We start from the raw sequence: 21,859 nt of genomic DNA on the forward strand, positions 1-21,859 counted from the left end.
GAGATCCAAACAAAAATGCAGAGATCACACACTTTCTGTCTCAACTAGAAAATCACAACAACAAAAAAAAACAAAAACAAAAACAGCCTAATTTGTCGCACATCAACCAGATTTGATATTTGAAACAGGCTTCGTTCTTAACTCTAAAACAAAAAAAAAAGAGCTTCCACCTCCAAAGAGGGAATTATGGGTCAGTCTGAACGTTACAGAGACAATTTTACGTCGTAAAATGTTGCTCTTCCAGATTCAAGATGTGACTTTAGTACTTACTTATTACATCGCAAATGCTTTTCTCAAGTTTATGTTTATCATTACGGTTCTTGGCTTCAACGCGACCAGGTAACATCTTTTAACCATCTGGCAGCTATCGGAGAGCCGGCCTCGCGTAGTTAGTATTTTATAGCTCATAAGGGAAATCGTTTTGGAAGGAACGACTGGGATTTTTACCTGAGTAATCTCCAGGCGGGATAATGCCAGGGTAGATTTCCCAGAAAATCCATTCCTGGCTCGCATCCATACACAAAGTCGTGAAAGCCAGAACATCGCTCGGATCCGTCCACCTCGCCATCTATCTATCCTCTTTTTTTTTTTTTTTTTTTGAGGGACGGAGAAGAGATGCTTGGTATTTTCTTATGGCAAAACTCCAGCAGCAGCAGAGCTTGGAAACCCTCTCACAATCAGCGGCATTAATACACTCTTGGATTCAATGTGCTAACTCGCTAACACGCCCTGAAACTGACAGAAGTATCACAAGTTACCAGAGGCTTCGATCTTCTCCTCCAGGACCTTTTTTGTTCTGCAAGAAGACCATGAAGTAACAGATAATGATGCGTTATTGGGTCACAGAACGGATCAGAGTCCACTAGATGGTAGCAAACAGCAGGAAGTTCACCTGTGGTTTAATGCGGACAAATCTTTGACGAAACGTTTAATTACGATGGTTTCGTAATCTGCGAGTTAGTTGTGCGGTTGTGAGTCAGTTGGTAGATTATCCGATGTGTCCTCTAGCAGCCCAAGAAGCTCCCGCCAGTCTGGTTAGCGCCTTGCCTGGCTGCTCCGCCTCCATCGGTGTGTGTGTGAGTGTGTGAAAGGGTGAATGTGCTCCGGGGTAAAGCGCTCTCAAGTGATGGAAACATCCTATTAGTGGAAATCATTTACTTTGGCTGGCGTTTAGTGCTCACGTGCTAAGTAGCTCCTTGTTTGTACTCTCTAGCTTCACTCTTCTGTCAAAGAAAAACATTATTTGGTTATGAACCAACCCATTTGGTTTAAATATACCTGCTTGAAAACAAAAAAACAGAAAATACACCCAAGGAGGATTCCATATTTGGAAATACTGTCCGTAGAAATATGAGTACAGTATAACCCAGTGGTTCTTAACCTTGCTGGAGGTACTGAACCCCACCTGTTTTACATGCGCATTCACCGAACACTTCTTTATTGGATGGAAGATCGGTTCGTTGATGGGTACAAAGAACAGGCAGAGTAGCCTTTTCATGGAATCTGGCTCCCTTCACCTTGAATCCAGCAAGCGCTATGTTCTTGTAGCTCCCATCTCCATGCAGCTGAAGGAAGCCTTCCCTTAGTTTTGCCGGCGCCGGACTAGAATTGCTCATCTTGTCTTTGCAAATCATGCCGTTAGGACATCGATTCCAATCACGTTCCGTCATACATGTGAATCCGTATTGTACGTGTTCTTCCGACCGCTTTCTTTTTTTGCCCGACATAATTAGTATGAAGGGATTAAAATATTAAGTAAGAAATCACATGACGTACCATCACGACAGTCACAAGTTACTACAACTGAACGTGCCAAAATCCCTGCAGCACGGATAGGCTAAGCTATGTAGCGTGATCACCTGCAGCCGGTGATGTCATCACCAATGTGTGTCTTGACCTCCGCCGAACCCCTGAGACTGACCCGCCGAACCCCTGGGGTTCGATCGAACCCAGGTTAAGAACCACCGGTATAACCATTCAAAGACTTGTTGAGTCTGAGGCGTTCACGAATTTCATTAGACCAAGGAAGATGATATAAACATGTTCAGAAGTTGCCTCAGAGAGTCGAGCACCAGCCGTGCACCAAGCGAGCACAAAGTCTGACTTGGAGGATGGGGTTTTATGTAGTCTACCTTTTGGGCCCAAATTTTTGCATTAACATTCTGAGCCGTTCCATGATTTTATTAAACATACAGGAGTCCAGATAGCAAGACGCCAACATAACCAAGGCCTGATTGTGAAATGTATCCACCATGTTGCACCAGTGGAAGAAAGCAATTTGGCAAACAGAATAAATGACACCAAAAAATAACCAATGACCAACAACTCAGTCTTGTGTTACATCCAGTTTTTCCTGACAAACTGTACATGTCCAGATTAGACCCAAGACGTTGTGACATAGATGGAGGATCAACCCCTGATGCACGGTAGATTTAACATCGCTAATTACTGGTGCGCAAAACTACATAAAATCTGTTCTTGATCAGGAACCCCCCTGAAAGGGCCCTGTTTGAGACAAGAACTTGCTTTTCAAAATTCTTTAAAACAGGGGTCTGGTACCTTTTTGACTGGGAGAGCCAGAAAAGCCGGAGCCATATGGTATTTTTAACGTATGATAAATTAAATATGTCTTACTTTTAATGCAACTTCTGGTGCTGCATGGTTTTGTTTATTTGACCGTTTTATCATTTTAATCATCGCCTTTTTTTCTTTTCGCCGTCTTTTCCGTTACAAGACTTGAAGCGGTTACTAATAATAGTTGTCTATCTGATAAAATTGATTTCTATCCAGAACCTATGAAGAGCCGTAGGTTCTGGACCGACCGCAGCTGGTTAACTGGCATTTTATTTAACACTCCTGTAAGCATGTGGAATGACAGGCCCAGGAAGTTGATTAAATGGCTCAAAAAGAACATTACTTGCCAGTTAAGCAGATTGTTGCTGCAACACCATCTTTCCCAATAATTCAGATTAAAAAAAGCAGATCTGCTGAATGTACAGGACCATCTCAGAAAATTAGAATATTGTGATAAAGTGCAAAACACACCTCTGAATATATAGAAATCACTAGATTTACTTGTTTTATATTGATTTTTTTTTTTTTTTTAGCATAATGCATACATTGCATGTGATATTCTTTCTTTTTTGCACTGCTTTCTACTCTCTGCATTTCCTCCCTGTGAGACTTAACAAATGTGGGACAATTGAAAGGCAATATAATTTAAATATAATTTGAAATATGAAGTTTAACTATTAGGAAAAAATATAAATATATAAAAAATATATAAACTGTATTATATTCATTCAACATTAAGTGAAAGTAATTCGTATTCACAGTCCCTCATTTTGAGTGACTCAAGTAAAAGTATAATAAATACATTATAATAATAATAATGATAATAATAATAATAATAATAATAATAATTAATAATGATAATAATATTAATAATAAATATCATAATAAATATACAGGACTGTCTCATTAAATTGAAAAAAAAAAAAAAAAACTTTTTCATGATATTTTAATATTTTGAAATAGGATTTTTGAGTTTTGTTAAGATGTAAGCCATAATCAGCAATATTAAAATAATAAAAGGCTTGCAATATTTCAGTTGTAATGAATCCAGAAGGTATGACATTTTTGTTTTTGTAATTGCATCACGGAAGATAAAGAACTTTATCACAATATTGTAATTTTCTGAGACAGTCCTGTATAGTTTCTGGAGATTGGATGATATCATTGCAGGCTTGAAGGTAGAAGGAATAATATCAGGTGCAAGAAACACCGTTCCGATGTTCCTCACCGCAGATCAGGAGTAGATACTGTCTCAGATGCGAACAACGTGGTTGATGAGGTCGAGAGACAAAATCTCAAAATAAATGCCAACTGATACAAAAGATGTCTGGGTGATATTGTAATTTTTTTTTTTTTCCACTGAAAGCAGATCAGATGTCCTGAGTCATAAAGGTTGCTTGCATTGATGTTGCTTCACAAAGGATTTTTGAATTGCATCTGTAAATATAGCATTTGTTGAATAAGCACATTTTGCAGTGGATGGTGCTTGGCTTTTATAAATGACACACTCGTCCCGAATGTGAGCTCCGACCTTAAAATATATTCAACATCACCTGTTTTCCAATCTCCTGCTGGCCCTCCTAAGAGCACATGCTTCTTCTAATTTTTTTTTTTAGCTTTTTTTTTTTTCAAGAATTTGTATTTCATAAATAGAGTGGAAGTGGTAAAATTTTTCAAAGTTCACAGTCGAAGTTGCTTGTAAAACACACAATCAATTGTTTTTAATAGTCAGAGAGTTTGTCATTTATGTGGTTGAGGGAGTGGAGCAAATATGCTGAATGAAAAATACCCTGCGCGTAAAAAGGTGTGTGTTTTACCGCTCGGGCACTGATCAACACACACCCTCTGTCGTGAAAATGTTACCACCCTGTTAATATATTTCCAAATCAAACACCATGAATGATTAGCTTGCCTCACCAGCCACTGTAGGAAAAAGATGCCGTTTTTTTTTCCAGTTGAGGGGATGCTGAGAGGCACAAAACATTCATGGACAAACTTCAAAAGGGCTTTCGAAACAGCCGAAAATCAATATCACAGAAAATTCGAGGATCGCTTCCAAAACTTTGATCCCCGTCACACGTGGCAGGGTTTTCACGAAGCATCCAGGGCGACTTTCTCCAACTCTGACCCGTCACTTCCCGCTAGACGAAACCAGTCGTACGCTCGTCTTGGATGAATTCTTCATCACCAAAGGCTGCAACTGGACGCTGGACTTTCAGAATCACTTTATTTGGCCCCGGGGGGAAATTAGAGGGTACATGGGTTAGCATTAGCATCAGAGAAAGGATCCAGCATTTATATATAAAACTGTATGCGTGACTAATAGACCGTATATGTCTGCAAGTATATGTATATATATGTATATATATGCATATATATATATATATATATATATATATATATATATATATACAGGACTGTCTCAGAAAATTAGAATATTATGATAAAGTTCTTTATCTTCTGTAATGCAATTCCAAAAACAAAAATGTCATACATTCTGGATTCATTACAAATCCACTGAAATATTGCAAGCCTTTTATTATTTTAATGTGGCTGATTATGGCTTACATATTAAGAAAACTCATAAATCCGATCTCAAAATATTAGAATATCATGAAAAAGTCATTTTTGTTTTTTTAATTGGGTTAGAACAGAAGATAAAGAACTTTATCACAATATTCTAATTTTCTGAGACAATCCTATATATGTATACATATATATATATATATACTTATTTACATATGTGTATAGTATATATGTGTGTATATATACATATATGTGTTTTTAATATATACATATTTGTGTGTGTATATACATATATATGTGCATATATGTGTATATATATGTATATGTGTGTGTATTTATATATATGTTTGTGTATATATACATATATGTGCTTATATATACATATTTGAGTGTGTGTGTGTGTATGTGGTGTGTATATATATATGTGTGTGTGTGTATATATACATATTTTGTGTGTGTGTGTGTGTATGTATATATATTTGTGTACAACTATTTGGAGTTTGGGAGTCCTATTTGGGAATCCTATCTCAAAATATTAGAATATCATGAAAAAATTCATTTTTGTTTTTTTAATTATTATCATTTTTTATTCAATGAGACAGTCCTGTATATTTGTTATTATTATTATTATGTATATATTATACTTATACTGGCATCACTCAAAATGAGGGACTGTGAATACAAATTAACTTTCACTTGATGTTGAATGAATATAATACAGTTGATATTTTTTTCCTAATAGTTAAACTTCATATGACAACATATTAGAAATAATATTTCCTTTCAATCGTCCCAGCAATGCAGAGTGTAGAAAGCAGTGCAAAAAGAAAAATATCTCCTGCAATGTAAGCATTATGCTAAAAAAAAAAACAAAAAAAAAACACACAAAAAACATGAATATAAAACAAGTAAATTTAGTGATTTCCATATATTCAGAAGTGTGTGTTTGCATGTGTCAGCTGCTGGAAGGAGGAGCCTGCTAAAGCTCTCCTTCACGCTTGAAGGATGAAGCCGCCCGTCACTCAAATTTCTCTCCAGCGTCCACAGAGCGTCGTGCACGAGTCCATCTCCATCACCGACGACAGTTTGTTCATCATCCTTCCATCACTTACCGACTCTAACAGCTTATTTGGACGCCCCGAGACGCGACCGGCCTTCTTCATCCATTTATCCGGCCTCCTCCTATTTGCGGCCCATATGCACGCCATAAAAAAACGGTTGATGACAACGTTCTGTTATAACACATATTAAGGAGCGTCCCTGCGCTCCGTAACAACTCCGCTTCTCCGCCGGACCGCAAAGTCTCGGATCCATCTTGAGTTCTTCCTGTCGTCCCCGATGACGATGAGACAAGCCGAGAGCTGCGAGGCAACTATTCGAGAAGATATTCGTTTGTCACACCAGCATATCAGTTATAACGCCAAAAAAAAAAAGGAAAATAATTATAAATAAATACAAAAAAATATATAAATAGATTTAAAAAAACAAAAACAAAAAATAGAAATAAATAAATATAAATAAGTTGAAGGTATGCAAGAATGTATAATATATTTACATGTGAATTTGGAGGAACGTGGTCCTCACAAAGATAGGGAATCTGTGCTGCTGGAAAATTTCTTGCATTTGCTTTATTTTTTCTCTTTTTTTTCTTTATCAGTCCTTCATGGGAAATGATTTCCTGCATTTATGCGTGAGCAGCGGGCAGCCACTTAAACAGGCCCCTGGGGTTCGATCAGGAGAGAGAATTTTTCAATATATTATATAATTTTGTAGTATTGACCCTTACTTTAGAGGTGGACTATTTAAAAAATAAACAATTTCAGTCAAAAAGAAGCCAAATAAGGAAAAAAAAAGAAGATTTCTGATCTATTATAACATAAATCTGGGACAGAGTGAAAGAAATATTAAAGATAGTAAGCTGGAGAATCCTGGGAAAGGAGCGATACACAGACTGCAAACACATTTTCACTTGTTACTGCCGTACGTTTATGTTTTCTCGAAGTTTTACGGCTTAATTTCAATGAATCCTGGGCTCTTTTTGATGGCGGTGTATTTTTTCAATGTTTGTTGCCCAAATAATCCATATTATCCCGATATTTTCCCCTCGAGCTGAACATTTTCAATCAATTTTTTAACCTGGATACGGTGTCTTGTCAGGCGGACTTTTTCTCAATATTTCAAGCATTTCAAGGACGCCGACGCACAAATAACATATTAAATTGTTTAAAAAAAGTAAATGTACACATAATAAAGATAGCAATGTTTGTTTTGTTCATGTCTGTAAGAATAGATTAAATGACAAATTATCTCCAGAATCTGCTTTTTATAAATGAACACCCATGCAAACATGCATATCTGTGCACACGTGTGTGTTCGTGTGTGTGTGTGTGTGTGTGTGTGTGTGTGTGTGTGTGTGTGTGTGTATTCAGGACAACTCCTGATGGTGGCGTTAAATTAGACCACGATAATAAGCTGTGGGAATCCCAGTGCTCCCTGTGGATTAGAGAACGACTTAATCTGTCTGTCTTCATCACTGACCTGACACACACACACACACACACACACACCCACACACACACCTCATACTTCTTGCAAATATAAACAGTCTACCGAGCAAACAGAAATTGTCTTTTTAAATGCACATACACATTTTCAAATGTAGCTTGAGTGTGTGAGAGCAGTTTTCTCCGGCTCTGCAAACATTCAAAAAGCAAAAAGTTGACCTTGAATGACAGACAGCCATGCGGTTTCCTCAAAATAGTAAGTGGTTCTAACCAGATTTTAATAGTTTCGCGCTTTGAATACAGTTTTCCAGAGTTACGGATGGCAACGCTTGCTCTGCGATGAATTTAAATTCCACGCGATCTCATCTCTGCTGCAAACCGTCGACAAAACTCATTGTTTCCTGAAGGACGTATTTAATTTGTGATGAAAGTAACACACATGTAACACACATCCTTAAAGGGCAACTACTTTTCACCTGTTGTTTCAAATTATATCATATATTACATCGTTTTCGTCGGTGAGCCTGTGTTTGCTCTGTTTTTGTTGAGCGAGACAGACGGTCTTTAAAAAAGTTTCTACAGTTTTTAGGAACGGAAACAAGACGATGCCGGACAAAGTTGAGAATGAAGATTTTATTAAAAGGGACTCCGTAAATCTATTCCTTCTTTACGATATGTGAATGAGGAGGAGCAAACCTAGAGAATAAATTATATTAATATAGGTATCTCACACACACCAAACCGCAAGCACTGCATAGATTAAGGGAGGGAAGAGTATTGAGTATCGATGGAGGCAAAACAGCAAGAAAGATGGGGAGAAATCACATTTCATGCACATTACCTCCGTACAGAAAGAAACTGATGATACATAAATTTTTATTGGCTTTGTTGGCCAGCAGGACCAGATAAATACTCCCTAAAACTTCTCTGATGATGCTGCTGATTTTTCAAAAATGATCACAATACAAAAAAACAAAAATCAAAAAAAAAATCTCAGTATTATTTAGTTGTTATAAGCGTTTAATTAAAAAAAAAAAATCTGAATTATTCAGTTGTTATGAAGCATTTAATTAAAAGAAAATCAGAATTATTCAGTTGTTATTAAGCATTAAATTCCCCCCCAAAAAATCAGCATTGTTTAGTTGTTATTAAGCATTTAATTTAAAAAAAATCTGAATTATTCAGTTGTTATTAAGCATTTAATTCAAAAAAAATCTGAATTACTCAGTTGTTATTAAGCATTAAATTTCCCCCCCAAAAAAAATTCAGAATTATTTAGTTGTTATTAAGCATTTAATTAAAAAAAAAATCGGAATTATTCAGTTGTTATTACGCATTAAATTAAAAAAAAAAAAAAAAAAAATGCGTATCCAGTCATATTAGGACGTAGATACAATTAGATATATTATAACTGGTAATGTGAATGGCTTTTAAGGCAAGAGCACAAAAACAATGTGTAATGAAGTTGATGAATGTGGTTGCTGACGACAAGCTACTTTTTCACCTCCTAATCCCCCGTTTGCTTTTCCGTGACACAGTTTTTGAGGGAAACTCGGGTTCTTGCAGATACCGGACGTGTACCTACTGGACTACATTTGTCCTGGCAAACTATTCTAGTACTCTTGCAACTCAGCATGGACAAAAATATAAGGATCCGAATAGAAAAACACAGCTCGACCTACGTGCGACAGATCAGCGGATGCCGTCTAGCATACATGATCCGGCTGGCAGAGATGCGTTAATCTCCTCGCGCGACGACACACACTTACTAACACTCTCTCTTTGATCTATTTTCTTTGTGAAAAGAGACACGCCGTGCTTCGACGTCTTTTCTCGCTCTCAATCTGTCATCCCTCTCTCTCTCTCTCTGTCTCTAAGGCAGCGCTATTATCAATGGTTTTGCAGCAGTCGGGACAGTTGCGCTGAGTTAACGGCCTTTTTATTGTCCCCGGTATGTTATTGGCACCGGCTGCCCACAGTTTTTTTGGTATAACTGCATATATTTCAAACTCCGCCGGCTCAAACGTGTCAAAATATGAGCCACATAAATTCACAATTCCATGACTTTGACTGAGGTTTCTGCAGTGGTGGGCCATCCAGGCCTGCAAGGCCTTCTCTGCTGGCCTAAAAAAATATCTGAATCACAGATGTTAATTATATTTTCTCCATGAATACTTATTAAATAATTCCAAATGATCTGTTCACTTCCTTTCATAGCTTTTCCCCTGGCTGTGCTGCTTCCAGACATGCTTTTTCGTATTAAGATATTTAACCAATCACATTTCAGCCATCATCTGTTGCTAGGCAGGGTCAAAATCAAAGAAATCTGTCTTTTGGGGGGGGGGGGGGGGCACAATCAGTTCTGCTAGCCCTTTAGCCCCCAAAAAATAAGTGTTGATGACGCTGTTGCTTCAACCAATCAGATTTTGAGTTGGTGACATCAAAGCCTTCTAGCAGGCTACAGCAACGGCAGAGTATTCACACCCTCTGATTGGATAGTCAAACTCGCGAGCTGCGAACAGAGATTGGTTGCTGATATATTGTTAAAGCCAATTTCTCGATGGAGTTTTGAAGAAAAGCTGGACATAGTAAAGAACGATCGGGTAACTCCTAAGCTAGGATCGATTTTGTCTACAAACGATCAGAATTTTTACTGCATTTCTGCAAAATAAGATGTTTTTTTATTGCCATTTACTAATTATTGGGGGGGTGGATTGAAGGTCTAGGTGTAAAATGCACGGCCCGCCTCTGGGTTTCTGTCATCCGGGAAAAAAAAAAAAATGGATTCAACAAATGTGTCTGATTGTTAACACCGAATCCTCTCTGTTTGTCTCCATGCAGTACGTGGCGTTTGGTTCCTTGTTCTTCATCCTCCTTTCCATCTCCACCTTCTGCCTGGAGACCCATGAGGCCTTCAACACCATCTATAACAAAACAGAGAATGTCACTGTCGGCAATGTGACACACGAGGAGGTATTGTGAAGTTACACTGAGTTCGTTGGTGTTTAAGTGTTGATTTGAATGGATTTTGCGCGTTCATAAAAAGCTGGTGATTGGTGACAAATGTGTGATAAAAAAGAAATAAAAAAAAAAAAACAACTATTTTGACACTCTAGTCCATGAGCTCTCATTGCTCAATTTATTTTGAGGTCTGCGGAGGATTTTTATTAGTTTGCATTTTCCTAGAAGCCAAAAACAAGTTGGTAAAAAACTGAACTGCAAACTATTCAAAAATGGCATTTAAGGATTTCATATAAAAAGAGTGTTACTTCAAATCATGATACACTCATTTCACTGAATCTGACGCTGGAAAGCATGCAATTTTGATCGCAGAGAAGACAAACCCTTTTAATTCGAGCTCAGAAAATTCCCCTCAACCGCAATGTGAACGATGTTTTATTGGCCCATACATAAAATTGAAAAGACAGTTTCTTTATACTAATAAAGACCAAAGTGTCTCAAACTTGGAAAGCAAAAATAAGGACAAAATCTGATAAAATCACATTGACTTTATTAACAATACTGCAGGATGAAGAAAAAAGAAGAGAAAGAAATTTTGTTTTTTTGTTTTTGCACAAAGTAGCCCAACACCAAAAATTATTAAAAAAAAAAAAAAAAGAATAGTAAGATGATATAAAGTTCTTTATAATCTATATTTTGTAGGTTTTGTGCTTTTTTTTCATAGGTCAATCTTTGACCAGACATGGCCTGTACATTTATCATATTTCTGAATGAACTCTTATCTTTCACACTTTCCGCCGGCTAACATAAGGTCAGACGGGTCAGATGTGGATTTTCCATTTGCAAAGCCCCCTTTTTCCCTTCTTAAATCATAATTCATAAAACAATTGCCACCATCAGGTGACACGTGCCTCATTCCAGACCATAAAATATCATGTGAGAACCGACTACACCTCCACAAATCTAAGATATACGTTAAACTTGACCAGGCCCGGCGATAGAAGATCATTAACATATAATCCATCTAGATTGACGTGTCATCGTAAAACGAATCTTGAAACGAATTAAATATACGCTGCATGTGAAGTCCTAACGTTATGTTCATCAAGAAATTATCAACGTTACTTTCATGTAATTTGAGTTTGTAACCTCAGTCATCTTGCAAGATGGTTTTAATACCAGTTTCTTGAAACTGCACTCTGTAAACCAACTCACATTTACTAAACCTTTGCACCTTTACCAAACTAAACCTTTACTAAACCTTTCTTAACCCGTGTCCTATTTCTGGATATGACGTCAGCAGGACATTTAAAACTCTCCATTTTGCTCGAAATAAAATTCACTCGTCCTTTCGACTCCCCGAGACAGTTATAAAATACTTTTGCGACTTTGAAGAAAAGTTTTCCCGATGTCTCGCTTTTAACACGTGAACCTGAACCCGACTGAACTTAAACCGTCGCACTCACTCATCGTAAAACATTACTGCGCAATTAACTTTCAAAAGATGAATAGATGGAACTACAGGTCTAATTAAAGTTGTTATAATCCAGCAGTGACGTGCGATGAGCCACTGACTTCACATCACAAATCAGATTTACAAACATATGAACCCTACAGAGTAGCTTATTCAAAGTTTGATTGGCAGCGGTTAACCAGCTACATTTAAAATAAAATATCAGCTTTCTTTACGCATACAAACTGTAGTGCTCAAGAAACACATTTAATTTAAAAAAAATATATTATGGCCTTATTATGGGGCAGGAGATTATGATGTGAGGCAGGAGAACTACGTGCCTCACTTGGTGGCTCTTTGCAGCTGTTTTATGATCAGTCAGAACAAGAAACTAACACTAACACACACTGCACAACCACCGGAAACGTAGTAGATATAGCAAAAGTGTTTAAACATCGGCATACGTACATTGTCGACGTACAGAGACACAGCGATACGGTTATAGTGCAGAGCATGCTAGCAGTGCACTGTCATTGCGCAATCTGCGTTGAGGCTCAGCAGTCGGCAGCCTCACCTCAGGCCTCTTCTCAGTATTTGAATAGTAAATGTAAAAATCCAGCCATTTTCAATAAAAAAAAAAATTAAAAAAACTGTGAAAATGAATAACAATTGAAAAATACTTTTGGAGTGCAAATAAGTGATCATTTTTAACCATTTAATTCTTTTTTTCATTTGACATTTTTTTCTTTCCAAGATTGGCAAGAGAGGCACGGCCACTGGCGCCTCCCCCGACTGCACATCACTGTAATCAAGTCCGAATGGGGTGTTTGGCATTTTTAAAATAGAGGCCATCGATCAAGCTTCCATATTTGATGATTCTTGTCAAATGTATCTAAGTGGAAAAACTGCTGATGCTATAAATTACGTTTTCAGCTATAACGGCAGTTTAAGATACACTCTTTACTATGGAACATTGAGTCAGTAGAGGCATATGAGGCCGGGCCTCACCTGGCATCATGGAAAGAAAAAAAAGCAAAATAAAAAATAATTTGAATGGCTCTATTTATTCAGTAATTTGTACTATAAAGTTATTTTCAACCTAACTTCACAATTTTTAGTCGTTTTTTTTTTTTTTTTTAAATCGCTGAAAAAAAAAATCACATTTAGCGTTTACATATGAAGAAGAGCCTTGCAGTGACGCGGCAGCCAGCGGAGCCGCTATTGATTGCGCAACGATTCTGCTAACTGCGCTGCCATGCTATGCGGCTGAGACCATATCGCTGTCTCTGTGGATGGCACTATTAAAATTTTCAAACACTTTAAGCACTAATATATGAACTAAATTTCCACACTTTAGCTGATGTGTATCATTTTTTTCGTCAACAACTGCAACGTGTTTCTTGTGCTGATCGTAAAGCGGCAACGAAGACACACTAAGTGAGGCACGCAGTGACGGTGCCTCATGCTAGGGGGCACCGCTGATCCCAGGGAGCCTTTTTATTACCCGGCGAGAGAATGATAGAATTTGCAATAGCAAGCTACTGTAAACAGCTAGCAAGTCAAGTGCAGCCATCCAGTCATTCTTTCCTCTTGTTTGGCTTTATTTCCAAAATGGAGGATTACATGGCTAAACTGAAAGAATTTTCCAAACTGGACTTTCAGTCGAAGCAGGAGATAATAAGTAAGGGAAGACCGACGCCGGCGCCAACGGATTTGCTTCAGACTAGGATTCGATCTTTTCAAACGGAGTGGTACACTCGAAAAGGCTGGCTGTGTGAATGTCCAGTAAGAAAGCACCTTTTCTGCTTTTCCTGGATTATTTTCTCAACTTCTGACAATCAAACATGAGCGGTTGGACACTCACACCGAAAGTCAAATCGCGCTAAAAACATTTGCGATGTCCAGGATAGATTTGGCTTTGAATGAACAGCAAAGACTCAACATCAACATCCACAATGCTAAGCTAAAGGAAAACCGCATGGACTTCATTTATAAGTAAAGGTAAGAGATAATAAGGTTTTTTTTTTAAAGGTGTTTTTTTCTATGCTACAGTTTGTATATGTTAAAAAATGCTGATTTGATATTTTAAACAAAACACGTTGCCAATAAAATGGTGAATTAGCCACTCCGTAGGATTCATATGTTTGTAAATCTGACCGATGACGTCAGTGCCTCACCAGCCAGAAGCCAAGAAACGGGTCACTAATTGAAAGTTGAAGCTTGAAATTTCAACTAACAATGTATTCCTTACTTCTTCCCCCTAGATAGTGTATGAGGTGGTCACAGACGGCTGGCTGACATACGTGGAGGGCGTCTGCGTCATCTGGTTCACCATTGAGGTCCTGCTTCGGGTCATCTTCTGCCCCGACAAGGCAGAGTTCTTCCGCAGTGCCCTTAACATCATAGACTTTGTGGCCATCGTGCCCTTCTACCTTGAAGTGGCACTTAGCGGCCTTTCCTCCAAGACAGCCAAAGACGTGCTGAGCTTCCTCCGTGTCGTGCGATTCGTCCGTATCCTGCGTATATTCAAGCTCACTCGCCACTTTGTGGGTTTGCGAGTTCTGGGCCACACTCTGAGGGCGAGCACCAACGAGTTCCTGCTGCTCATCATCTTCCTGGCGCTAGGCGTGCTCATATTTGCAACCATGATTTACTACGCCGAACGGATAGGGGCCGACCCGGACGATCCGACGGCCGCCGCCCACACAAACTTCAAAAACATTCCCATTGGTTTCTGGTGGGCAGTGGTTACCATGACCACTCTAGGCTACGGGGATATGTACCCCGAGACGTGGTCCGGTATGCTGGTCGGTGCGCTCTGTGCCCTCGCCGGCGTGTTGACCATCGCCATGCCCGTGCCGGTCATCGTAAACAACTTTGGCATGTACTACTCCCTGGCCATGGCAAAGCAAAAGCTCCCCAAAAAGCGGAACAAGCACATTCCCCGTCCGCCGCAACCAGGAAGCCCGAATTACTGCAAGCCGGACGCCCTCGCCATGGCGACCGCCTCTCCGCACAGGCTGATGGGCAACGTGCTCGGGCCCGGTATGGTCGGATCCGGCAGCATGATGTGCACCGGAGACTGCCCGCTGGCGCAGGAGGAGATTATTGAAATCAACAGGGCAGGTAGGTCATTCCGGACGCGACCGACTTTTAGGTTTCCGAGCGTTCGTGAATCGACAAATCTGTTCGTTTTCTACATAGTTCACGTGATCCGATAAAAAGGGAATTAACAAACTGACGTCATCGCTGCTCCAGCCGTTGGCATTCAAGTGAGCGCGGTATTGTAACCGAGCTGAAACGATGAAACATCGACGAAATGATAATCATCGGAAATACTTTGGAATTTAATGCGGGATAATTACAGAAAACATGTATATTTTCCCCTTCAAAGGTATTGAAAGAAATCAGTCCGCGGAGCGGGTTTGTCTGTTTGCATTCGGTTTTAAAAAAAAGGACATTTTCTATGAAAAAGGTTTATGGAGATAGTTTTATATTTGGTCTCCCTCATCTCTTTGGGGTAGCGTTTATGCAAATAAAACAGCGCATGTAAAAATACCAAATTCCAATCCTCGTGATTGCTTCGGCATTAGGGAGGGGAAATAAATGAGACTGTCAGTGTTTGTCAGCTTCATGTCAAAATAACAAACAGAGGTCAAATCTCTTCTGGTTTTGAAGAAGTCTGCATTCAATTGACATGGACGCAAAAATGACTTCTTTTTTTACTCATACGCTGGGCTGGATTAAAGAAAAAAAAAAAAAAAAAACATTAAAATAGACTTTTACCAAGTATAAACAAAATGATAAGCCAAGGACTGGGTGCGTGGATTTGCCTGTCAAAACGGCGATCCGGGTCTGTTTTGGTTCCACCGTCTGCGCTGAAGCAATCGCTTTTCGTGCAGATCAGTTAGCATTCACGTCCTTAAAAAGCCGACGAACCTCCATCGGGGCCGCGTTGGACTTTCATTTTCTTGGGATGTGATCTTCTCCAAAAAAAAAAAAAAAAAAAAAAAAAAAAACTCATCAGATTGACTGAAAATCTATGTTCTTCTCCTCGATCCTTCCTTCGCTCACATTTTCTTCGTCTCTCTTAGACTCCAAGCAAAACGGGGACGCGGCGGTAAATGCCGCCGCCTTGGCCAACGAGGACTGTCCGACCATCGACCAGGTCCTCGGGGACGAACGGAGCCCGGCGACCGGCGGCCTCGGCTCCACCGCCAGTCGCGAACGCTACCCGCACGATCGGGCGTGCTTCTTGCTGAGCGCCGGGGAATTCCAGCGCACGAGCGACGGGAACGTTCGGAAAGGTAGGCCGGATGCGTTTGACGTGATGCTGACGGTACAGACGTAGACGAATACGTCGGGTAAAACCGAGGAAAAACGGATGAAATGTTACAATATTCAACCGGTTCTGGTTATAAAACGATGTGTTTTATAATCTTCAGATCAGCTCGGGTCCGAGTGGAGGTAGATACCTGCAAGAGGTGCGCAAAATATGCCGTTTATAACCTCCTGCCACTACAGTCGGCAAAGTTCTCTTATTTCACCCGTGTCTCCACTGCAAGGGTACAGCAGAAACCTTCTGGATCGCTGCCATCTCCCTCTGGATTTGCTTTACAGCAGCAAAAAAAATAAAAATATTCACGTTCCACATGCCATTATTATCCCCAAAACAACAGATCTGTACACACCCGTGAAATATACATGTTTTTTTTTTTTTTTTTTTTTTTTTTTGCGAGTATCCCTACATGAACTGCACCAAACCAAAGATGGAAAAGATGCAAATTCAGCAATAATCGATCGGACCGTCGACCGCGCATTTTAAATTTTGATTCCGACTTTGCATGATAACCGGCGAACTAACATCGCGGAGGTGATAGATGTTTCAACTGCAGCAAATTTCTGCCCCGGAGCCAAAGCAGCCGTCTGTAGCCACTGCAGCAACTTGCTGGGTGAATGCAGAGAGAGGAGACGCTGCTGCAGGACTTGGAGCTCGAAGGCTATAGAATACAGCTATAGATTTTTGCTGCATACCAGCAGCCCTTTTCTCATTCAGGTGACCTATTTTATCATCCATAACTTGGACGGATTATCTTTTTTTTTTTTAAGTCGTTTAATAACGTACCCATGATGCGTCGGCGTCTGCGCTCGGTTTCAACTTTTAAGGGGGACTGGAGGAAATAAGGATCGAGGGAATTACGCTGACTTTTTCCGCCGGATGTCAAAAAGTGTTCAGAGAACGTCAGGAATCACATCTTTCCCGGGAAATATCAATCAATTAAAATTAAAAGTGCTTTTTTTTTCAACAAAGAACCTGGACGGTTTAATCTGAAATGTTTCGAAACATGAAATGCATTTAACGCCTAACTTAAACTGAGGTGACAAAAGTAATTCGTGTCATTTTACTTCAGCGACTGAGAGAAAATTGTCCTTAAGTTTGAAGTTTCAGGGCGATTTAGTGTTTTCTAAGGCTCCAAGAGGAATCAAGTTTTCTTCATTACTTTTAGAAACTTTTATGTTTTTAAACATAAAAAAGGCGATTATTCGCGTGGGTGAATTGAGCAGCTGCGGTCGAACCCTGAACTAAATCAATGAAGAAAATGAGATGAATTTAGGTCGAATATCACTCTTACCAGACATAGAGTACATTTACTGCTACCGAAAGGGGCACGTAAGGAAATTTTATTTCTAACCTGCTGTGGAATAAAGTTATGAGTTCTTGCATGGCACTAGAACGTGAGCCGCTAATATTAATAATCGAATCGTCTCGAGGCGATAAAACCAGCTGAAAGTCGACAAACTGTGCCGTCATGTTCATGTCCGGGAATTTCCCATTTCTTTTCAACCTTGAAAATTTTCCTTGCTGCTCCAGTCTGACAAAAGCCAAATCGGTAAAATCAGCTGCGAATTGCATCGGGGTCGTCGCTACTATCTGACTTTATATGTCTTGGCAAAGAGAAAGCGGCGTGTAACGCATGCCCGATTTGTGCCAAATGCAAGGAAATGCAAAAAATAAAATAAAGTAAAATAAAATAAAATAAAATAAAGACAAATAAAATAAAATAAAATAAAATAAAGACAAATAAAATAAAATAAAATAAAATAAAATTGAATTAATCAAATTACAAACAAATCACAAATCAGGTAGTGTAAAAGCAGTTTTAATGAGAAATGAAATAATAATCTGTTATTGGTACAGTTCATTGTCTTTTGGTTGAAGGAATAGTTCAATTTGCAGGAAAAAGATTTTTATACCTCTTGGTTTTACCAGGTAAATGCATCTTCGCTCCTGACGATGAACTGAACCGTTGACCTTGTAATACATGTATTACCAAATCAATCCATTTTCTCCAAGCCCGAGTGTTTTAGGAGTGACACTGACTTTAACATCTCCTTAGTCATCACATCATTCTCTTACACTTTCTCCTCTCCACGTTCCTTCTTTCACACTTTTCTCAGACTTTTCCTTCCTTTGCCGGCGGAGTCTCGATGTGTCGTGACTCATCGAGACGATGCATTTCTTCTGTTTTGGACCATTATCTCTTCTCGCTTCCTCTTGTTTCCGACTTTACATTCATTTCCGTTCTCTTCTCCGAGATAATCTTTCGTCATGTTTTACCGTCTTAGTGTTCAATGCATCTGTGCCGGTGTAGCGTCCTTTGTGAAAGAACTCTACGGATCAATCAAACTAGACCTGAGCGAACGGGAAAACTCACCCATCCTCAAACAAACTCAAAATTCGTTTCCCCAAATTGTGTCGGAGGGAGACTTTTGTTTGGCGCTCATAAGTGAACGGTGATACATGTGATAATTCGGTGTACAAGTCTTTAATACAAATTATTTTAGTGAGTTACCAATAATATGAGAGATACTCAAACAGAATGTAATAATTTGGGTGTAAATTACAAAAATGCAAAATGAAAAAACAATATTGCACGTCATACCGCCATTGGTTTCAGTGACTTTCTCTTGGAAACAGAAGGAATCAACCGATGCTGAGTATGAATGTATCATAAATGTATTAAAGTCTTTGCAAAGATGAATTAAGCCACGACATCTGTCTGACATTTTTACAATTAAAATAACCGGGTCAAACTATTGCAAATTTATTCCACATCTTAGGAAAGAAACGCTGTTTAATACATCTCTTATATTGGCAGTTGAGCTCAGCAAGGTGCTTCTGTACGGTTGTGTAAGTCTTAATTAAAATAGGGCTCATAAACATATTTAGCTTCGTCATCAAATAAAGCCCCCCCTCTTTGGCGTAACAGTCGGCTTTTCATTGTGATTTTAGTGGTTTTGAGTTTGAAAAGAAATCTCATCGCCGTCGGGGGAGGAAAGAAGAGAAAAAAAAACAAAAAAACAAGTGTGTGTGTGTGTGTGTGTGTGTGTGTTGTGAGTTACTCCTGCCAAAAAATCTTCTTCAATGTTGAAGGCACAGGAAGCCCTTCATTTATTTACGGGCTGATTTTCAGTAAGCTTTTAAGAAAAAAAAAAAAAACAGCGACAAACCGATCCAAAAGTCAGCTCTGATGCTATTTAAGAAACAGATCCCGCGAACACAAGGCGGTATCGTAACGGCGACACCAGCAATTTTGTATCGCGCCAAAGTCGATTTTCTCGCGAGGTCGACCACGCGACGGTCGAAAGGTGATTCGAGGAAACGCGAGGACGCCCGGGTCGTGTTATTGGCGAGGCGATTGTGCGTGAACGTTGCAGTGAGCATCCCCTCGTCCTCTGGCAGCAGGAGAACCCTTTCACAATGTCGAAAATGGTGCAGTGATGTCAGGAGGTGGGAAACAAAAGCTCGGCCCCGAGTTTATGCAGAAGCTCGCTCGGAGGATTGAGCGTGGATGTATTCTGGAGCGTCAGGAAAAAGTGAATTACGTGTACAAAAGAGCTTTAAATTACCCAGGGGTTACTTATAGCTGGTTTATTATTAAAAAAAAAAAAAAAAAAAAAACAGCACTGCTTTTCTGCAATAACACAAAACATTACCTATTTTTTTCTGGGAACAAACTTGGAATCATATATCGTTCACATTCTGCGCCTCAACAGAGCCATCTTTGTTTTGTTTTTTTTCACTTCGGATTCAAGTCTGATCTCAAAACAGGTGAAAAACGTGCTGCAAAGTCAAAGTGGCGAGCCCTAAAATGAAGGAAAAAGGTGTCACATGACCGGCGTGTCCATGCCTCGCGCTCTCGGCGCCGTTATGACTCACGGGTTTTACGATTTAGGCCAGATAGGAAGCTAAAGCGGTTTAGTTTAAAATGAACTGGACTGATTATAAGTCAACGCAGGGGAATTTTGCAGGACAACTGACTGACTGGGCCTCGTAAGTGACCGCTTTTAAACGGCTTCCCGACGCCGACCAATCACCGCGTCTCTTTCCGTCGCTGACGTAAACACACTCTGAAGTTCTGTCACGTGCAACTGAAGGCTGGAAGCTCAACGTGGAACGTTCGTCTGGCAGGTCCTCTGCTTCTGCAACGCTGCAGACAAATGCAGATCTTGCTGGATTTAACCACTGGAACACAGAGGGAGTGACAAAAACACCATTTTTTTAAGGTTAAAAAAAAAAAAAGACTTATTTGTGAAACTGGTTTTATGGATTTGATCAACCAACATCAGTGTACTTCTAATACTTTTAAGATTTTAAGATAAAAAAAAAAAAAGACTATTCGTGAAACTGGTTTTATGGATTTGATCCACCAACGTCAGTATATTTCTAACACTTTTAATATTTTAAGATTAAAAAAAAAAAAAAGACTTATTCGTGAAACTGGTTTTATGGATTTGATCAACCAACGTCAGTATACTTCTAATACTTTTAAGATTTTAAGATAAAAAAAAAAAAGACTATTCGTGAAACTGGTTTTATGGATTTGATCCACCAACGTCAGTATATTTCTAACACTTTTAATATTTTAAGATTAAAAAAAAAAAAAAGACTTATTCGTGAAACTGGTTTTATGGATTTGATCAACCAACGTCAGTATACTTCTAATAATTTTAATATTTTAAGATTAAAAAAAAAAGACCTATTCGTGAAACTGGTTTTATGGATTTGATCCACCAACGTCAGTATACTTCTAATACTTTTAATATTTTAAGATTTAAAAAAAAAAGACTATTCGTGAAACCGGTTTTATGGATTTGATCCACCAACGTCAGTATATTTCTAATACTTTTAAGATTTTAAGATAAAAAAAAAAAGACTATTCGTGAAACTGGTTTTATGGATTTGATCAACCAACGTCAGTATACTTCTAATAATTTTAATATTTTAAGATTAAAAAAAAAAGACCTATTCGTGAAACTGGTTTTATGGATTTGATCCACCAACGTCAGTATACTTCTAATACTTTTAAGATTTTAAGATAAAAAAAAAAAAGACTATTCGTGAAACTGGTTTTATGGATTTGATCCACCAACGTCAGTATACTTCTAATACTTTTAAGATTTTAAGATAAAAAAAAAAAAAGACTATTCGTGAAACTGGTTTTATGGATTTGATCCACCAATGTCAGTGTATTTCTAACACTTTTAATATTTTAAGATTAAAAAAAAAAAAAAAAAAGACTTATTTGTGAAACTGGTTTTATGGATTTGATCAACCAACGTCAGTATACTTCTAATACTTAACGCTATAAATATACATTAACATAATAAGTTAATAATTTAATATTTTTTTCCGACTAAAAAGTTTTCATCTGATTTTTTCCCTAATTGTAGGCAGCATAAAAAATAATGTAAAAATGATGGAATCATTCATGCAGATCACAATAGCACATGATGTTCTTTCAGTATAACATACAACTCACAGAAAAAAAAAATATAC

At 38.6% G+C, this 21,859-nt stretch overlaps 1 protein-coding gene across 4 annotated transcripts in view; it reads left to right on the forward strand.

Moving 5' to 3' along the window:
• Window positions 1-21,859, forward strand: part of LOC147230715 (voltage-gated potassium channel KCNC1-like) — a 72,401-nt gene that overhangs the window by 25,931 nt on the left and 24,611 nt on the right. For all 4 annotated transcript variants that reach the window (XR_015106730.1, XR_015106729.1, XM_086154211.1 and 1 more), the window contains exons 3-5: window positions 10,446-10,577; window positions 14,283-15,144; window positions 16,113-16,325. Coding sequence is in view for 2 of the 4 variants with exons in the window: in XM_086154211.1 (XP_086010337.1) it covers window positions 10,446-10,577; window positions 14,283-15,144; window positions 16,113-16,325 (1,207 nt within the window). In the remaining 2 variants the exon portion in view is untranslated. The remainder of the gene's footprint in view (window positions 1-10,445; window positions 10,578-14,282; window positions 15,145-16,112; window positions 16,326-21,859) is intronic.

Source organism: Fistularia commersonii, chromosome 10, assembly GCF_037954325.1.
Source record: "Fistularia commersonii isolate RoL2024-O1a breed Wild chromosome 10, RoL_Fcom_v1.0, whole genome shotgun sequence".
NCBI lineage: Eukaryota > Metazoa > Chordata > Actinopteri > Syngnathiformes > Fistulariidae > Fistularia > Fistularia commersonii.